Below are 19289 nucleotides of genomic sequence, written 5' to 3'. Positions count from 1 at the left end.
TCTGGCCCAAGTTTCTTTCAGGCCTCATGTTGGATTATCTTCTGGCCTGAAGCTCTCTGGCCTGATGTCTGTGCCCTGTAGGTGAGTGGCTGTCTGGGTGGGAGATCCTGCTTGGTGGCTGGAGGGCGTGTCACGGTCGGTGCCAGGCGGGCAGGTTTCTGCAGGTGCGGTCTCTGCAGCCACGGGGCAGGAGTCTCACGGGACATCCTGCGTCCCATGGCCCCCAGCCCTCTCCCAGGTAAGCACAGAGGTGGAAACTTGAGGCTGGGACCAGCACAGCTGCCTGCGGTCCCAGGACGCACTGCAGGCCAGGCCAGAGGCTTCAACGGGGCCCACCTCTTTGCATGGGTCTGGCCAGAGGGAAGGACACCTGTCTGGGAGCCAAGCAGGCAGCGCTGTGACTGGGCCAGGGACAAATGTGAGCAAGGGACTTTGGTTTGGTTTTTTTGAGAATGCGAAGTTCATGCTTACAAGGAAATGATTCCTAGTGTATTTTCCCTGGACACGCTGGACAGCCTCAGAACGCCACCCTTTTGTTTTCTTTCAGGATGATGGCTAAAGCCGGCCCCCCGTCCCTGCTGGCTGGTTGTGAGGTCTTGCTTGATTCTAGGGCCTCCGTGCAGCTGGGCCTGAGCCTGTCTGGAATTGGCACACCCTTCCAGGCCTGAGCAGGGGTTGCTGACTGAGGGAGGGGCTCCGGGAGCTGCCTCAGACCTCGGGGTGATGCTGGTGGGTCCAGGTAGACAGAGCTGTGTTCCTGACAGTGAGGCTGACACCTCTGGGCCTCCCAGCCAGGAATACTCTTGCTGAAGCCATGATTTCTTTAGTTTTCTCCTACTTGGGGATGAATGCTGTCCTGGCTGGAACTGAAACTTAGAAATGATTCTGTTTCCTCTGCAGGGCTCCTGGCCGGAGTCCCCGATCCCCTAGGGGCCCGAGGGCTGTGGTGGGGGCCTGGCAGGGCTCCAGGTACCGAGTGAGGCCCTCTGCCCAGCACCCTGCTGTCCCAGGGCAGGGAGGCCACATGTCCCCACCATGTCCCAGGGTGCTGTGAAGGCCACATGTTGGGGGCAGACTTTCAATGGGAGATGGGAATTGGGAAGAAAAGTTTGTGTCAACTCCTGCATGAAATGAAGGGTAATAATTCATGGATCATGGTTGGGAAGCAGCAAGCCCGATAAATCAGTCCTAAATGGGATTATGGATTACATAAAGAAGGGAAGATAAAGACTAAAGAGGCCGGGCGTGGTGGCTCACGCCTGTGATCCCAGCACTTTGAGGGGCCAAGGCGAGCAGATCACGTGAGGTCAGGAGTTCGAGACCATCCTGGCCAACATGGCAAAATCCCATCTCTACTAAAAATACAAAAATTAGTCGGGCGTGGTGTTAGGGTTAGTCCTGCTGGGTCCTTGGCCCAGTCGCTGAGACAGGAGACAGACAAAGCAAGGACCCTGCCGACCGTGCTCTGGGGAAACCTGCCCAACCAGCCCCTTCTCGTGAGGGGTTATACAGTTTTAAGAAAAGGAAAGTAAAAGCAGCCTGTAATCCCAGCACTTTGGGAGGCTGAGGCGGGAGGATTGCTTGAGCTCAGGAGTTTGAGACCAGCCTGGGCAACATGGCGAGGCCCTGTCTCTACAAAAAAATACAAAATATTAGCCGGGCACGGTGGCTCGTGCCTGTGGTTCCAGCTACTCCGGAGGCTGAGGTGGGAGGATCACCTGAGCCCGGGAGGTGGAGGCTGCGATGAGCCGAGATCACGCCACTGCACTCCAGCCTGGGTGACAGAAAGAAAGTAGAAGCCTACGGGAGTGCCCCTCCCTGACCCTGGCCTCCCCCTCCTCTTCTCAGTGTGGACTTGACTGCACCAGACCCCAGGCCACGCTCCTCTCCTCCGGGGCGCCCCCTGCACAGGCCTGGGTGGAGGCCAGCATGTGCACTCAGTCATCCGTCCTTGGGGTGGACGCTGCTGTTGCCCTCCCTTTATGGATGAGGAAACTGAGGCACAGAGAGGTTTAGCTTTACATCAGAGTGAAAGCAGCAGCCCAGTCTCCCAGGGTTGGTCTCGGATGCACCCGTGAGGCCCAGGCAGAGCTCGGCACCCAACTCCAAATGTCTGTGGTTCAAGCCCCAGCAGGTCTTACAAAAACAAAAGCACGTTCCTCTAGGTTTCCCAAGGGAAATATCTTTTGTGCTGGAGAATTTACGGCTGGACACTCACATCATCGTCAAGCCAGAAACAGCCTGAGCCGGGGTGAGAGTCGGGGGAGGCCCCCAGGTAGGATCCGCCCCAGACTCAGGCAGTGGGGCCGGCGCGGGGGGCCCGCGCGGGGTAGGGTGCGATGCAGGCACGAGGCTGGTTTCAATCGAGACTTTGGCTCTGAAAATCTCTCCAAGTAGAAGGCGTGGCGCCCAGTAAGTATTTTTATGCAGAAATATGAGAGCTATTCCACCTATGCGGTGTGGAACTGCTTCTATCAACTGAGGTGAAGGCAGACGAGGGGGCGCGGGCCGGGCCCCCCGTGGGCCTGTTGGCCTGAGGCTTGGCCGCCTTGGCCTCCCATGGAGTGGCGCCGGGCCCTGCTGCCCCACCTGGGATGCCTGCATGCTCTTTTATATGATGAATGACGCCTGCGCTTGCTGGTCCTCTCACAGCTGTTGTCTGGAAGGAGACTCGTCTGATCCTAGAAGAGTGAGCTCCCTGCAAGCACAGACCCCCGAGGCTCTGAGGCTCTGGGGCTTCTGGCCACCAGCTGGGTGAGGTTTCTGGGGGCAGGGGCACGGGCATGGAGGTGGCCCTGGTGGCGGAGGCTCTTCCCAGGGGCACGGGCATGGAGGTGGCCCTGGTGGCGGAGGCTCTTCCCAGGGGCACGGGCATGGAGGTGGCCCTGGTAGTGGAGGCTTCCCAGGGGCATGGGCATAGAGGTGGCCCTGGTGGCAGAGGCTCTTCCCAGGGCGGCCAGGGCCATTCCGCTGCCACTTTCTCCCACTTCAGCCATGTGAGTCATGGAACCTCAGGGAGAACTCGGGGCCGAGTGACCGGCCAGGAGTGCTGGCCGCTGAGAGGGACTGCTGCAGACAGTGACCAGGAGGGTCACAGGCCACACAGTGCCCGGGAGAAAGGGCCCTGGCACAGCCTGCCAACCACGCCCCTCAGCCCTCAGCCCTGTCTCACTGCAGGAGAGCCCAGAGCTGAGCTGAGCTCACAAGGCAGTGTGGCTGGCCGGGCTGGGGTCTGCGGCACCCTTGGGACAGGCACACCCTGGGCAGGAAGATGTGAGGGAGGCTTTGGGGCCTGCTAGGCTGGCTTAAGGGACAGGAAAGGGGGGTCCGGGCCAAGGCTCACCGGACTCCGGCTTGGGAAGGGGCTGGCCCTGCCTGCTTGCCCCAGGGGCCTGGAGGGTTGGAGTTGGGGGATCACCCCAGTGCGGCAGCCGGGTCGGGGGACTGTGAGGACTCAGGGGCGGCAGGTGGGGCTCAGGTCTAGAGTAGAGAGGCCTTGGCACTTGGGGAGGTGGCGCGACGGCCGCCTGGTGGTGCCATCTGTGCAAATCCTGGGGAGAGGCCTCCAGGGGACTTGGGGCTGCATGTGGTGGGAAGGGCTGGGCAGGGACATGGCAGGGATTGAGCTCGCATCGGCCAAGGCAGGTGACAAGGGCCGGCGTATGAGGCGCATTTGGGGATGACCAGGGACGTCTCGTCAAACCTGGGACATTTATCTGCATGTGGAAGGTGGTGGCGCACAGCCCACCCCTGCTAAGTTGTGGATCTGGGCTCACCACAGCCTCTCAGATCTGCCCTGTGCTCCTCAACCCAGGAACCTGCGGCCTGTGTCCTCCCCAAGCAGCACCTCAGGCTCAGATCCCAGCTTTGGGGGCCGGGAACCTCAGCTGTCAGCTGGGCCCTCTTCAAAGGCCCCCAAACTCAAAGTGCCACGCATTTGTCCAGTGGGGACCCCCATGCCCGACCCCCATTTACTGAGCCTTGGGGTGCAGGGCTGTGGCAAGAAAGACCTGGTGGCCGGCAGCACCCCAGGGCCTCCCAACGCTGTCAAGACTGTTCCCTCAGTCCGGCACTGAGACGCACACTGTGCTGCGCGGGAGGGTTTGAATCGCACACACGACGCTGCACGGGAGGGTTTGACATGCACACTGCTCGCTGCACGGGACGGTTTGACGCACACACCACGCTGCACAGGAGGGTTTGACATGCACACTGCTCACTGCATGGGAGGGTTTGACGCGCACTGCTTGCTGCACCAGAGGGATTAAGCTTTGATTCAACTCCATGAGTAACTCTGGAATGATCCCTGTGAAGTCTAGGCTGCACATTCTATGGAAGTGCAGTTCTCACTGGCCCCAGCCTTGGGGGGCAGAGTTGGGGGCTGCGGGGTTCTGCCGGAGCACCTGGGCCTCATCTCCATGAAGAAACGTGAGGCAACCCGTGCAGAAGCGGAGCAGCGGGAAACCCTGACCTCGAGAGAGCAGTCGGCGCCGCGGCCCCCAGAGCCATGGCCGGCGGCTGCTGTGGGGGCTCCCGGGCGGCAGGAGTGGCTGGGGCCGTGTCCAGGCTGGCCACTGGCCTTGAGGCCTGGGTGAGTCTGCTGCCCTCAGCCAAGTAGACCCAGGAACTCTGCCCTGAGGACCCCACGAGGCTGCAGCCCCTGCCAGGCTCAGGGCAGACGAACAATCGGCTTGAGCCTCCGCAGCCACCCGTGACTGCTTGTCTGGGGATGTGGGCTGCCCGGCCCTGCCTCCTTTCACCCATGGGTGATGACTGACCCTGGGTGCGGCTTGCTCCTGCTCTGGCCTGGTTCTGGGTCCCCATGACCCCACCCCCACCTTGACTGCTAGGCCTGGGCCCACCCACCCCCAACTGGTTTGTGAGCTCCACTTACCAAGCAGGCCACCAGGGGTGTCCTCCTGGCCATGGAGGGCACCCAAATGCAGCTCCAGGTCTCCCCTGGGCAGGGGCACGTCGGCTTCTGCACCTCCCTTGGCAGCTCTGGGCCCCGGCACCCCAGCTGCGGGGCTGGACACAGGATAAGGGATGCATTCGAACCCACTGCAAAGGAATGAGGGCAGCTTGGCTCTACTCACCCCACACCAAACTAGGGTGCAGGCAGACTGCGTGGCCCACACCCTGGACCCTGGGACTTGCCTACACTGAGTCCAGGGAGCGCTACTCAGCCTCTCTGGGAGGTCTCCTGCTGGGATGGGGCCAGTTGAGGCCCAGAGAGAAAAAGGACCTCGCCAGGGAGAAGACAGCAGGTCTTGGCTTGAAGGAAGAGCTGCCTGCCGCCCCCGTTATTATTTATGACAACTCCAGCAGCGTCACCTCTCGGGTGCGTTCTGACTTCACAGTGGGTCCAAGTTTACCCCAAATGTCAGACTGTCCTTAACTCAGGAGAAGGGCCGGTGGGAAAAGGGAGTGTGAGAGCTGTGACGTCACACTCAGGTCTGGTCGCCTGGGGCACTGCTAAGTTCTGACTGTGAATGGTAAAATGCATGGATTTTCATGTTGCGGGGCTTAGAGTGAGGCCTCTGCCTGGAGTCCTGCAGCTCAGGCCTCTGTTTGCGTGTGGGTTTGTGCACACACTGGCCTGGTCCAGCGTGTTCCTGGGAGGCCTGGTGATGTGTGCGTGGGGAGTGGCGCCCAACTAGGCCTGGCTGGTAAGGGCCATTCCCCTCCTGGCTGCACCAAGAGAGGCCTGAGCATCTCTGCAGCCGACCCTCCTCCCAGGAGCACCCGAGGGCTGGAGTCCTGATGTCTCCACTCCAGACACGGACCCAGGCCCAGAGGCTTGGGGGCCGAGCGCCGGGGGAGACTAGGGGCTCTGACCAGGGGCTCGCGGTCTCAGAAGGCAAGAGGGGCCACAGCAGAGGGTCAGGTACTGAAATTCAAGGGAGCTGTTTCCTTAGAACAGACATCGAATATTTCATTTGTCATAACCAGGACTTAGCCCAGGTCTCTAGGGAAAAAAGGACAAGGAATTAATGTGACCTAAATGAACTCAAAACAAACTCAAAACTAACCCATTGGTGTCACACGTACTCACAATGGGGTCTGGATGAGTGTCTCTTGGTTGTCTCTGTCCACTTTGAAAAAGTTGACCTCAGAGTAGGCCGACAGCTGCACGTATCTGACGCCCGCTGAGATCTGCAGGACCCGGCCGCTCTCGCCTTCCAGGAGAGAGGAGCAGGCAGTGAACACTCACAGGCACCCAGGAGCGGGGTGCGCGGGCACAGGGCTCACCAAGACTCCGCCTGCGGGCAGGGGCCCGGGGCAGGCTTCTGGGACGCTGTGTTTATAACTCAGCGGGGCCACATTTGCCAGTGGCTGTGACCCTGGTGGGCTGAGGACCCCGGCTTGCCCTTCGTGGCCTCTCTGCTCCTCTCCCATGCCCTGCAGAAGTTTCCCAGCCCTGGGATCTCTGGTGCTGGCCACACTCACCCCAATACCCCTGTACCCCTGTACCCCTCGCCTCAGGTCCTGGATCCTCAATCTCCAGCTCTAGGCCTCGGGGACCCCTGGCTCCACCCCTGCCCTAGCCTGGGGCTGGCACACTATGGGAAGGCATCTCCTTGCTGACCAGCCTCGGGTTCACCTCAGGCACACCCAGGCCCTGGGCTGGTCAGGGGCGTGGGGTGGCACTGGCACTCACAAGCTCCTGGGGCCTCCATGGTGGTCCTCATCACCCTGGCAGATAGCAGGCTCTCCGCGCCCATCTCCCACCTTGACCTGGGGGGATGGGCTCCCCCCTCCACTAAGGTACCCAGCACAGGGCCTGGCACATAGCCAGTGCCCACCAAGTGTCTGCTGAGTCAGCTGCTCCATCCTGTACCCCATTGCTCCTGGGAACCTCAGGCTGCAGGTGGCCCCCAGAGGACTGTGCCCAAGGAGTGGACACCACTGTCCCTCTGAGTTGCTGAGTGAAGATGCTCTGGGCCCTGCTGGGCAGGTGGAGGTGGCAGAGCTGGGTGTTCAGCCACACCCAGAAGACCCCACGTGGGAGTGCTGGATAGCAGGGAGGAGTGGCTTGGGCACCGTGGGTGGAGGCAAGATGGCTGTGCCGAGAGGAGCAAAGAGGAAGAGGAAGGAGGCCAGATGTGGTGGCTCACCCCTGTCATCCCAGCACTTTGGGAGGCCGAGGCGGGTGGATCTCCTGAGGTCAGGAGTTTGAGACCAGCCTGGCCAACATGGCGAAACCCCATCTCTACTAAAAATACAAAAAGTAGTCAAGTGTGGTGGCAGCACCTGTAATCATCCCAGCTCCTTGGGAGGTTGAGGCAAGAGAATCGCTTGAACCCAGGAGGCGCAAGCTGCAGTGAGCCAGGATCATGCCACTGCACTCCAGCCAGGGTGACAGAGAGAGACTCCGTCTCAAAAAAAAAAAAAAAAAGGGAAACAAAAGAAGAAGAGGAAGGAGACCAGTCCGGTGCCCCAGAGTGGATGCCGAGCTTTGGGACGGGCTCCCAAGTGGGAAGTGACTGGACTTCAGCAAACATGGGCCATTCGGACAAAGCAGGGCCCAGGCAGGCTCCCACTTGGGGTGGCTGTGGAGGGGTCGCCTCAGAGCCTGGGGCTACCCCCAATCATCACGGATGATGTATCATGCCCTGCACCCCTGGCACCAGGCACAGGTCCAGGGCCTGGTCATGCGGACCCTGAGGTCAAGGTCCTATGGAGGACAGGTTAACAGGAACCCAGCCTCTCATCTTACTAAGATCTGGCAAAGGAGACACGACTGGGAAAGCAAAGATGTCAAATGTAAAAACACTAGCGTAGCCTGCTGGACATCTGTATGGGGATGGAGTAACTGGGATCTATTGACACCCCTGGTTCCAACAACCAAGAAAGCCGACAAAGTGCAATGAAATTGATATCAGGATCCCGGACACCAGGCAACTCAGGACAGATCCTTGAAAGAAGGAAACAAACGGCGTGGACTCTATAATTGCCCTGGCTGCTGCCTTAAAAGAACGTGCAGGATGAGCTGCAGAGGGGGAAACTGAGGCAGAGCCCAACAAACTCCTTAGTTGAGGAAAATGAGCAGAGAATCTGGGGAACAAGGCACACAGTCAGAGTTTTAAAATTCAAAGGGCAGAGCAGCGAAGAGGAGAGAGAGGACCCCAAGTAGAGGGAGGACCCTGAGTAGAGGGAGGACCCTGCAGCCCGCAGGAGGCCCTGGAGTATTCAGCAGAGCACCATTCAGCACACCCGGGACAAAACTCCACGAGGCTGGGGAAGAACCATCTGAAGAATTAAGAGGGACCAGGACCTGGGCCTCACACAGGACTGGGCATGGTGCCTGTTCTCATCAGCCAGGCTGGAAAAACTCAGGGGTCACAGGAAGCGGGGGCAAGCTTTCAGAAGGGTCTTGCCACAGTCATGGGGAACCATTGGTGTGAGGCAGACAGGTCTCCAGCAGACCTGTCTAACAAATCATAAAAGCAAGACCCAAGAGGATTAAACTGTCTCCAAGTCACTGAACTGTGCCCCAGAACAAAGCTCAAGAATATTTATAGGAATACAAAAATATCCAACACCGAACAAGGTAAAATTTACAATGTCTGGCATCCAATCAAAGATTATGAGGCATGCAAAGAATGCAGGAAAGTATGGCCCATAACAAGGAGAAAAATCCATCTACTGAAGCCGGTCCAAAACTGACACGGATGTGAGAATCAGCAGTAGAGGACATTCGAGCATGGTGATCATAACTGTATTCCATGTTCCAAAGTTAAATAGACACACAGAAGATATAAACAAGAACAAAGAGCTGGGCGCAGTGGCTCACACCCATAATCCCAGCACTTTGGGAGGCCAAGGTTGGCAGATCACCTGAGGTTAGGAGTTTGAGACCAGCCTGGCCAACATGTCAAAACCCCATCTCTACTAAAAATACAAAAAATTAGCTGGGTGTGGTGGCATGTGTCTGTCATCCCAGCTACTTGGGAGGCTGAGGCAGGAGAATCATTTGAACCTGGGAGGTGGAGGTTGCAGTGAGCCGAGATTGTACTACTGCACTCCAGCCTAGGAGACAGAGCGAGACTCTGTCTCAAAAAATAAATAAATAAATAAATAAATAAATAAATGAATAAATAAATAAGAAAAAAGAACGAAGTCAAACTTCTGGAGATGAAAATTGTAATGTATGAGATAAAAAATATGCTGGATGTGATTCACAACAGGTTAAACATTGCAGAAGAAAAGATTGATGAACCTGGAAATGCAGTTGCCCCCTGGCCAACATGCGGATGAGGGCCGCTGACCCTCCATATGCGGCTGAACATCCACATGTCAATTCCGACTCCCCACAACTTTAATAGCACACCGTTGACCAGAAGCCTTACTGATAACAGAAACTGTTGATTAACACATAGTGTGTATGTTATATCTATTAAACACTGTATTCTTATAATAAAGTAAGCTAGAAAAAAGAAAATGTTATTAAGAAAATCATAGTAAAAGAAAACAAGTCTGGGCGCAGTGGCTCACGCCTGTAATCCCAGCACCTTGGGAGGCTGGGGCAGGCGGATCACGAGGTCAGGAGTTTGAGACCGCCCTGGCCAATATGGTGAAACCCCGTCTCTACTAAAAATACAAATATCAGCTGGGCGTGGTGGCGTGCGCCTGTAGTCCCAGCTACGCGGGAGGCTGAGGCAGGAGAATCACTTGAACCCGGGAGGTGGAGGTTGCAATGAGCTCTGATCATGCCACTGCACTCCAGCCTGGGCGACAGAGCGAGACAACTCAAAATAAAAAACAAAAAACATATTTACTATTCATTAAGTGGAAGTGGATTATCACAAAGATCATCCTTGTTGTCTTCACATTGAATACACTGAGGAGGAGGAGGAAGAAGAGGGGTTGGTCTTGCTGTTTTTGGGGTGGCCGAGGCAGAGGAAAACCTGTGTATGAGTGGATCCCACAGTTCAAACCTGTTTTTGTTCAAGGGTCAACTGTACAGCTATAGAAGCCATCCCAAGTGAACCATCGAGGGAAAAAAAGAGTTAAAAAGAAAAAACAGAAGGAAGAAAGGAAGGGAACCAGCAAACAGTGGGACAACCTCAAGTAGCCCAATCATGGGTAACACATGGGAGAAGCTGTGCCAGAAAAATTACTGGAAGAAATAACGGTTGAAAATTTTCCAAATTTAATGAAAACACCTGAGGTCAGGAGTTTGAGACCAACCTGGCCTACATGGCAAAACCCTGTCTCTACTAAAAATCCAAAAAAAATTAGCTGGGCATGGTGGCGGGCGCCTGTAATCCCAGCTACTCGGGAGGCTGAGGCAGGAGAATTGCTTGAACCTGGGAGGCAGAGGTTGCAGTGAGCCGAGATCGCGCCATTGCACTCCAGCCTGGGTGACAGAGCAGAACTCCATCTCAAAAAAAAAACTAAAATCAAGATGTTTCCAGACATACAAAAGCGGAAAGAATTCATCACTAGCAAACCTGTACTACAAGAAATGTTAAAGATTAAGTCCTTCAGGCAGAGGAAAATGAGAGCAGATGGAAATATGGACCCACAGGAAGAAGCGAGAAGAACCAGAAGCCACAGCAATGTGGGTCAACAGAAGAGACTGCTTACTGTTTATTAAGTACACATTAAAACCTAAGTGGTCATTTAAATAAAAATAACAACATATTATTAATTTTATTACATATATGAACATAAAATGTATGAAAACAACTGCATAAAAATTGGGACTGGCAAAAAAGGTATACAATTGTACAGTTCTTACGTGTGAAGTAGTATATTACATCTCTTGAAAATAACTGTGTCACAGCTTGCCAGGAGTAAAGAATACAATAAAAAAAGAAAGAAAGAAACTGTGGTAAGTCAAGATGTACCTCCGCTACCCCTGACACAGCAAGACCAACCCTTCCTCCTCCAATACACTTATGATGATCCCCTTTTACTTAATGAGTTGTAAAACCCTAAAGTAATCCCTCAAATAACAAAACAAAGAGTTAAAATTAATACATTAACAGAGGGCCAGGCGTGGTGGCTCACACCTGTAATCCCAGCACTTTGGGAGGCCCAGGTGGGCAGATTGCTTGAGACCAGGAGTTAAAGAGCAGCCTGGGCAACAGAGTGAGACCTCATCTCTAAAAGAAAAAAAAAATTTTAAAAAATTAACCAGGCATGGTGGTATGCACCTATAGTCCCAGCTACTCAGGAGGCTGAGGCAGGAGGATTACTTGAGCCCAGGAGGTCAAGGCTGCAGTGAGCTATGATTTCACTACTGTACTTCAGCCTGGGTGACAGAGTGAGAACTTGTCTCAAAAAAAAAAAGTTAGAAAAAAAATATATATATATAATCAGAGACAATAAAATGGAATCATAAAAAATGCCCAATTCAAAAAAGATAAAAATAAATATAGAGGGGAAACAAACAGCTGGGGCAAATTAAAAAATAGTAAAGTGGTAAATTTAATCCTACTGTGTCAATAACCGTATTAAATGTGAATGGTATAAACAGTTCAGTTAAAAGGCAGAGATTGTTAGATTGGATAAAAAGCAAGACGACGATATGCTGCCTACAAAAAGTACACTTTAAAAACATAGGCAGGTTAAAAGTAAAAGGATGGATAGAGCTACACCATGCTAATGCTAGTCAAAACAAATAAAAAGTGACCATATTAATATCACAGAAAGTAGATGTAAGAGTAAGGACAGTTACTAGGGATAAAGAAAGTAATTTCACAGTGATAAGGGATCAATTGATTAAACTACATAAAAATCCTAAATGTGTATGCCCCCAATAACAGAGCCCCAAAATACATGAACCAAAAATTGAAAGAAATAAAAGCAGAACATTTTTTCATGTGTTTTTTGGCTGCATAAATGTCTTCTTTTGAGAAGTGTCTGTTCATGTCCTTCACCCACTTTTTGATGGGGTTGTTTGTTTTTTTCTTGTAAATTTGTTTGAGTTCATTGTAGATTCTGGATATTAGCCCTTTGTCAGATGAGTAGGTTGCGAAAATTTTCTCCCATTTTGTAGGTTGCCTGTTCACTCTGATGGTAGTCTCTTTTGCTGTGCAGAAGCTCTTTAGTTTAATTAGATCCCATTTGTCAATTTTGGCTTTTGTTGCCATTGCTTTTGGTGTTTTAGACATGAAGTCCTTGCCCATGCCTAAGTCCTGAATGGTAATGCCTAGGTTTTCTTCTAGGGTTTTTATGGTTTTAGGTCTAATGTTTAAGTCTTTAATCCATCTTGAATTAATTTTTGTATAAGGTGTAAGGAAGGGATCCAGTTTCAGCTTTCTACATATGGCTACCCAGTTTTCCCAGCACCATTTATTAAATAGGGAATCCTTTCCCCATTGCTTGTTTTTCTCAGGTTTGTCAAAGATCAGATAGTTGTAGATATGCGGCATTATTTCTGAGGGCTCTGTTCTGTTCCATTGATCTATAGCTCTGTTTTGGTATCAGTACCATGCTGTTTTGGTTACTGTAGCCTTGTAGTATAGTTTGAAGTCAGGTAGCGTGATGCCTCCAGCTTTGTTCTTTCGGCTTAAGATTGACTTGGCGATGCGGGCTCTTTTTTGGTGCCATATGAACTTTAAAGTGGTTTTTTCCAATTCTGTGAAGAAAGTCATTGGTAGCTTGATGGGGATGGCATTGAATCTATAAATTACCTTGGGCAGTATGGTCATTTTCACGATATTGATTCTTCCTACCCATGAGCATGGAATGTTCTTCCATTTGTTTGTATCCTCTTTTACTTCATTCAGCAGTGGTTTGTAGTTCTCCTTGAAGAGGTCCTTCACGTCCCTTGTAAGTTGGATTCCTAGGTATTTTATTCTCTTTGAAGCAATTGTGAATGGGAGTTCACTCATGATTTGGCTCTCTGTTTGTCTGTTATTGGTGTATAAGAATGCTTGTGATTTTTGTACATTGATTTTGTATCCTGAGACTTTGCTGAAGTTGCTTATCAGCTTAAGGAGATTTTGGGCTGAGACAATGGGGTTTTCTAGATATACAATCATGTCATCTGCAAACAGGGACAATTTGACTTCCTCTTTCCCTAATTGAATACCCTTTATTTCCTTCTCCTGCCTGATTGCCCTGGCCAGAACTTCCAACACTATGTTGAATAGGAGTGGTGAGAGAGGGCATCCCTGTCTTGTGCCAGTTTTCAAAGGGAATGCTTCCAGTTTTTGCCCATTCAGTATGATATTGGCTGTGGGTTTGTCTTAGGCAGCCAAAAAACACATGAAGAAATGCTTACCATCACTGGCTATCAGAGAAATGCAAATCAAAACCACAATGAGATACCATCTCAAACCAGTTAGAATGGCAATCATTAAAAAGTCAGGAAACAACAGGTGCTGGAGAGGATGTGGAGAAATAGGAACACTTTTACACTGTTGGTGGGACTGTAAACTAGTTCAACCATTGTGGAAGTCAGTGTGGTGACTCCTCAGGGATCTAGAACTAGAAATCCCATTTGACCCAGCCATCCCATTACTGGGTATATACCCAAAGGACTATAAATCGTGCTGCTATAAAGACACATGCACATGTATGTTTATTGCAGCACTATTCACAATAGCAAAGACTTGGAACCAACCCAAATATCCAACAATGATAGACTGGATTAAGAAAATGTGGCACATATACACCATGGAATACTATGCAGCCATAAAAAATGATGAGTTCACGTCCTTTGTAGGGACATGGATGAAATTGGAAACCATCATTCTCAGTAAACTATCGCAAGAACAAAAAACCAAACACCGCATATTCTCACTCATAGGTGAGAATTGAACAATGAGAACACATGGACACAGGAAGGGGAACATCACACTCTGGGGACTGTTGTGGGGTGGGGGGAGGGGGGAGGGATAGCATTAGGAGATATACCTAATGCTAAATGACGAGTTAATGGGTGCAGCACACCAGCATGGCACATGTATACATATGTAACTAACCTGCACATTGTGCACATGTACCTAAAACTTTAAGTATAATAATAATAAAATTAAAAAAAAACAAATAAAAGCAGAAATAGGCACATCTTTTGTTTGTTTGTTTGCTTGTTTTGAGACAGGATCTTGCTCTGTCACCCAGGCTGTAGTACAGTGGTGCGATCTCAGCTCACTGCAACCTCCGCCTCCCAGGTTCAAGCAATTCTCCTGCCTCAGCCTCCCAAGTAGCTGGGATTACAGGTGTGAACCACCATGCCTGGCTAATTTTTGTATTTTTAGTAGAGATTTTAGTAGAGATGGGGCTTCACCATGTTGGCCAGGCTGGTCTCAAACTCCTGATTTCAAGTGATGTGCTCGCCTCAGCCTCTCAAAATGCTGGGATGACAGGTATGAGGCACTGCACCCAGCAAGGCAAATCTATCATAGTCAGATATTTCAATATGCTACTCTCAATAACTGATAAAACAAGCAGACAGAAAATCAGCAAGGACATAGTATACATACATCCACAGAATATCAATAACATCAACAAAATACACAGAAAAACATATAGAAAAACACATAGAAAAATACATAGAAAAACAATAATATCAACAAAATTGACCTGATTTATAAAATATTGTACACAACAAAATTCACATTCTTCTCAAGTGCACACAAACTCTTCCCGAAAATTGAAGAGAGAATTTTTCCCAATTCACTCATTCTATGAGGACAGCATTACCTTGATAGCAAAACTAGACAAAGACATTACAAGAAAAGAAAATTTCATGCCAATATCCTTCACGAACAGGGATGCAGAAATTCCCAACAAAACTTTAGCAAACTGAAGGACAAGATAATTCATTGCTCTATTAAAAAAAAAAAAAGAAAAAGAAAAAAGGCCAGGCTTGGTGGCTTATGCCTGTGATCCCAGTATTTTGGGAGGCTGAGGTGGGAGGATCGCTTGAGCCTGGGAGTTTGAGACCAGCCTGGGCAACATAGTGAGATTCTGTCTCTACAAAAAAAAAATTACAAAAACAAACAAAAAGATAATTGGGGAAAGAATACTCTTTTTAACAAGTGATCTTAGGACAAATAGATATCCACATTCAAAAGAATATACAGCAGTTGGACCCCTTCCTTACACCAAACAAAAAGATTAATACCGAACGGTTCACAGTCCTAAATGTAAGAGCTAAAAATATATAATTTTTTTTTGAGATGGAGTCTTGCTCTGGGGTGCAGTGGCATGATCTCGGCTCACTGCAACCTCTGTCTGCCTCCTGGGTTCAAGAAATTCTCCCTGCCTCAGCCTCTCAAGTAGCTGGGACTACAGGCACCTGCCACTATGCCCAGCTAGTTTTTGTATTTTTTAGTAGTGACAGGGTTTTGCCACGTTGGCCAGGCTGGTCTTGAACTCCTGACCTCAGGTGATCCGCCTGCCTTGGCCTCTCAAAGTGCTGGGATTACAGGCGTGAGCCACCGTGCCTGGCCTAAAAATATAAAATTCTTAAAAGAAAACACAGGAGTAAATCTCCATGACTTCGGACTAAGCAAAGTCTTCGTAGATATGACATCAAAAGCAACAAAGAGAAAAATAGAGAATTGGGCTTCATCGAAACTTAAAACTTTTGTGTTTCAAAGGACACCATCAAGAAACTGTCAGACTGCCCACAAAATGGAAAAACGTATCTGCCAATTAGATATCTGATAAGGGGCTTGTGTCTAGAATATGTCAAGAACTCTTAAGACATTTTGATGCAGGTGAGCTCCACAGCAGGGCTTAGCCTGTGAGGGTTCTTGGCTTTGGCCAGGGAAGGATTTAAGGGTGAGTGGGAGGTATGGAAGCGGCAGGGCTACAGCTCCTGCAGAGCGGGGCTGCCCCCCAGGCAGAAAGCAGCAGCTCAGGGCAGTGTCGCAGTCATATTTATACCCACTTTTAACTGCGTGCAGATCAAGGGGTGGTTTATGTGGACATTTCTAGGGAAGCGGCAGTAACTTTTGGGTCATCAGGCCATTGCCATGGAAAGGGGTGGTAACTCCCAGGTGTTGCCATGGTGATGGTAAACTGGCATGATGCGTTGGTGGGCGTGTCTTATGGAAGGCTGCTTCCTCCCTGGCCCTGTTTTATCTAGTCCTCAATTTGGTCTTGTGTCTGAGCCCCACTTCTGGAGTCAAGTTCTGCCTCTTATCTCCATTTCTCCAACTAAGATCTACAAATGGCCCATAGCACACAAAAAGATGCTCAACATCATTAGCTTTTAGAGAAATGTAAATCAAAACCACAAGAAGGCACCACTTCACATCCACAAAGATGGCTACATCCAAAAGACAGACAGGCCAGCAAGGTGGCTCATGCTTGTAATCCCAGCACTTTGGGAGGCTGAGGCGGGCGGATCACAAGGTCAGAAGATGGAGACCATTCTGGCCAACATGGTGAAACCCTGTCTCTACTAAAAATATAAAAATTAGCTGGGCGTGGTGGTGGGTGCCTGTAGTCCCAGCTACTTGGGAGGCTGAGGCAGGAGAATCGCTTGAGCCCGGGAGGCAGAGGTTGCAGTGAGCTGAGATTGCACCACTGCACTCCAGCCTGGACAATAAAGCAAGACCCAGTCTCAAAAAAAAAAAAAAAGGCTGGGGGCAGTGGCTGATGCCTGTAATCCCAGCACTTTGGGAGGCCGAGGGCGGTGGATCAAGAAGTCGGGAGATTGAGATCATCCTGGCTAGCAGGGTGAAACCCCGTCTGAACTAAAAAAATACAAAAAAATTAGCCGGGCATGGTGGCGGGCGCCTGTAGTCTCAGCTACTCAGGAGGCTGAGGCAGGAGAATGGTGTGAAACCAGGAGGTGGAGCTTGCAGTGAGCCGAGATCGAGCCACTGCACTCTAGCCTGGATGACAGAGCAAAACTCAGTCTCAGGAAAAAAAAAAAAAAAAAAAAAAAGACAGACAATAGCAAGTACTGAGGAGGGTGTAAAGCCATTGGAACCCTCTTTCATTGCTGGAGGTAATGTAAAAACCTTGCAGCTTTTCATGTTCAGACTGAAAAGGAAGAAGTAAAACTGTATTTATTTATAAACAATATGATCGTATATAGAGAAAATCTTAAGGAATCCTCTAAAAAACTAGTAGAACTAATAAATGAGTAAAGCAAGTCAAAGGAAATGAGGTCAATATGTAAAAATCAATTGAGTCTACGGCAACCTCTGAAATGAAGTTAAGAAAATTCTACTCATGATGGCATAAAAAGAATAAACAAATTTATCAGCATTTAGAAATAATTAATAAAATAATTATAATTCAATATCTAATAAATAACATTATGTATTAATAGCTTTCACAAAGAAGTGCAAGATGTGTGCTGAAAGGAACAAGACACTGGCGATAAAGTAAGAACTCTACCTAAATGGAGATATGCTTCTGTGTTCATGAGCTGGAGGCCTCAGTGTTGGTAAGATTTCATCTGGCCATTCTCTCCAGAGGGGTTCAACGCACCTCCATCAACATTCCAGCAGCCTTCTTTTGTTGTTGTTGCAGAAGTTGGCAAACTGATCTTAAAATTTTATACAGAAATGTAAAGGTCCCAGCAGAGTCAAGATCATTTTGAAAAGGAAAAACAAAACTGGAGGACTCTCCAATTGGAAAACGTGCTAAAAGCAACAAGAATCCAGATAGTGTGGTCCTGGCATAGACTGAGGATAAATCAGGATAGACAGATCAGTGGAGCAGACCGGGGGTCCAGGCATCAACTCTGACTCTTAGGGCTGACTGATTTTCAACCAAGGTGCCAGGGCAACTCAACGGCAAAAGGACAGTGTTCTCAACAAATGATGCTGGGATGATTGAACATCCCCATGAAGAAAAGATGAATTTAGAACTTTATCTTTTCCATAAAAAATAACTCACACTGGATCCCAGGCCTAAATGTAAGAGCTAGAACTATAAGAGTTCTGGAGGGATACGAAAAAATCTTTGTGAAACTTGGGTTAGGCAAAGAATTCTTAAATACGGTACCAAAACTATGTTCCATAAAAGAAAAAATGGACAAACTGGACTTCAGCAAAATGAAAAACTTCTGCTGTTCCAAAGATAGCATTAGGCAAATGGAAAGATAAGCCATAGGTGGACGGAAAGCATTTACAAGACATATCTGATAAAGGACTTATATCCACAATAGGTAAAGAACTCTATAGCTAAAAATAAGAAGAAAACCTTTTTTTCGTTTTTTTTCTTCTTCTTTTTTTTTTTTAATGAGACAGGGTCTCCCTCTGTCACCCAGGCTAGAGTGTAGTGGTGCAGTCACGGGGCTCACTGTAGCCTCAACCTGCTGGGCTCAAGGGACTCTCCCAATTTCAGCCTTCCGAGTAGCTGGGACCACACACATGCACTACCATGACCAGCTAATTAAAAACAATTTTGGTTTTTTTTTTTAGGGATGGGGTCTCACTATATTGCCCAGGCTGGTCTTGATCTCCTGGACGTGGCCGGGCATGGTGGCTCACGCCTGTAATCCCAGCACTTTGGGAGGCCAAGGCGGGCGGATCACGAGGTCAGGAGATCGAGACCATCCTGGCCAACATGGTGAAACCCCGTCTCTACTAAAAAAAAATACAAGAAATTAGCTGGGCGTGGTGGTGGGCGCCTGTAGTCCCAGCTACTCAGGAGGCTGAGGCAGAAGAATCGCTTGAACCTGGGAGGCGGAGCTTGCAGTGAGCCGAGATCATGCCACCGCACTCCAGCCCGGGTGACACAGCGAGACTCTGTCTCAAAACTACAACAACAACAACAACAACAAAAAGAAAGATCTCCTGGGCTCTAGTGATCCTCGCACCTCAGCCTTCCGAAGTGCTGGGATTTTAGGTGTGAGCCACTGTGCCTGACTGACAGTCCAATTTTTAAAAAATGGGTACAATATTTGAATAGACATTTCTCCAAAGAAGATAAACAAATACCCAATCAACACAGCGAGAGCCACTCATCGTCATCACTCGTTAGGGAAATGCGAATCAAAATCACGAGGAGCTATCACTTCACACCCACAGGGCAGCTATTACAAAAAGACACAATTCCAAGTGTTGGGAAGACGCAGAGAAATCTGAACCTTCATGCATTATTGGCGGGACTGTAAAATGCTGCAGCAATTTTGGAAAAACAGTTTAGCAGTTTCTTTAAAAGTTTAGGCCAGGCGCGGTGGCTCACGCCTGTAATCCCAGCACTTTGGGAGGCTGAGGCGGGCTGATCACCTGAGGTCGGGAGTTCGAGACCAGCCTGACCAACATGGCGAAACCCCATCTCTACTCAAAATACAAAATTAGTGGGGCATGATGGCACATGCCTGTAATCCCAGCTACTCAGGAGGCCAAGGCAGA

The 19289-nt window shown here is 49.8% G+C and overlaps 1 protein-coding gene across 16 annotated transcripts in view; it reads right to left on the bottom strand.

Moving 5' to 3' along the window:
* Window positions 1-19289, bottom strand: part of MORN1 (MORN repeat containing 1) — a 74774-nt gene that overhangs the window by 35418 nt on the left and 20067 nt on the right. For 14 of the 16 annotated variants that reach the window (XM_016952519.4, XM_016952530.4, XM_016952532.4 and 11 more), the window contains 2 exons: window positions 6056-6179; window positions 4895-5061 (listed from right to left, as the gene is read on the bottom strand). The exons of 1 other annotated variant lie outside the window; for it this stretch is intronic. In XM_016952519.4, the coding sequence (XP_016808008.2) occupies window positions 4895-5061; window positions 6056-6179 (291 nt within the window). Of the gene's footprint in view, window positions 1-448; window positions 2699-4894; window positions 5062-6055; window positions 6180-19289 lie in introns of those variants that run through there. One more of the 16 variants, XM_016952548.4, reaches the window with a different exon arrangement.

The sequence above is a fragment of the Pan troglodytes genome, chromosome 1 (genome assembly GCF_028858775.2).
Source record: "Pan troglodytes isolate AG18354 chromosome 1, NHGRI_mPanTro3-v2.0_pri, whole genome shotgun sequence".
NCBI classification, from domain to species: Eukaryota; Metazoa; Chordata; class Mammalia; order Primates; family Hominidae; genus Pan; species Pan troglodytes.
This window is presented reverse-complemented; position numbering and strand designations above follow the sequence as displayed.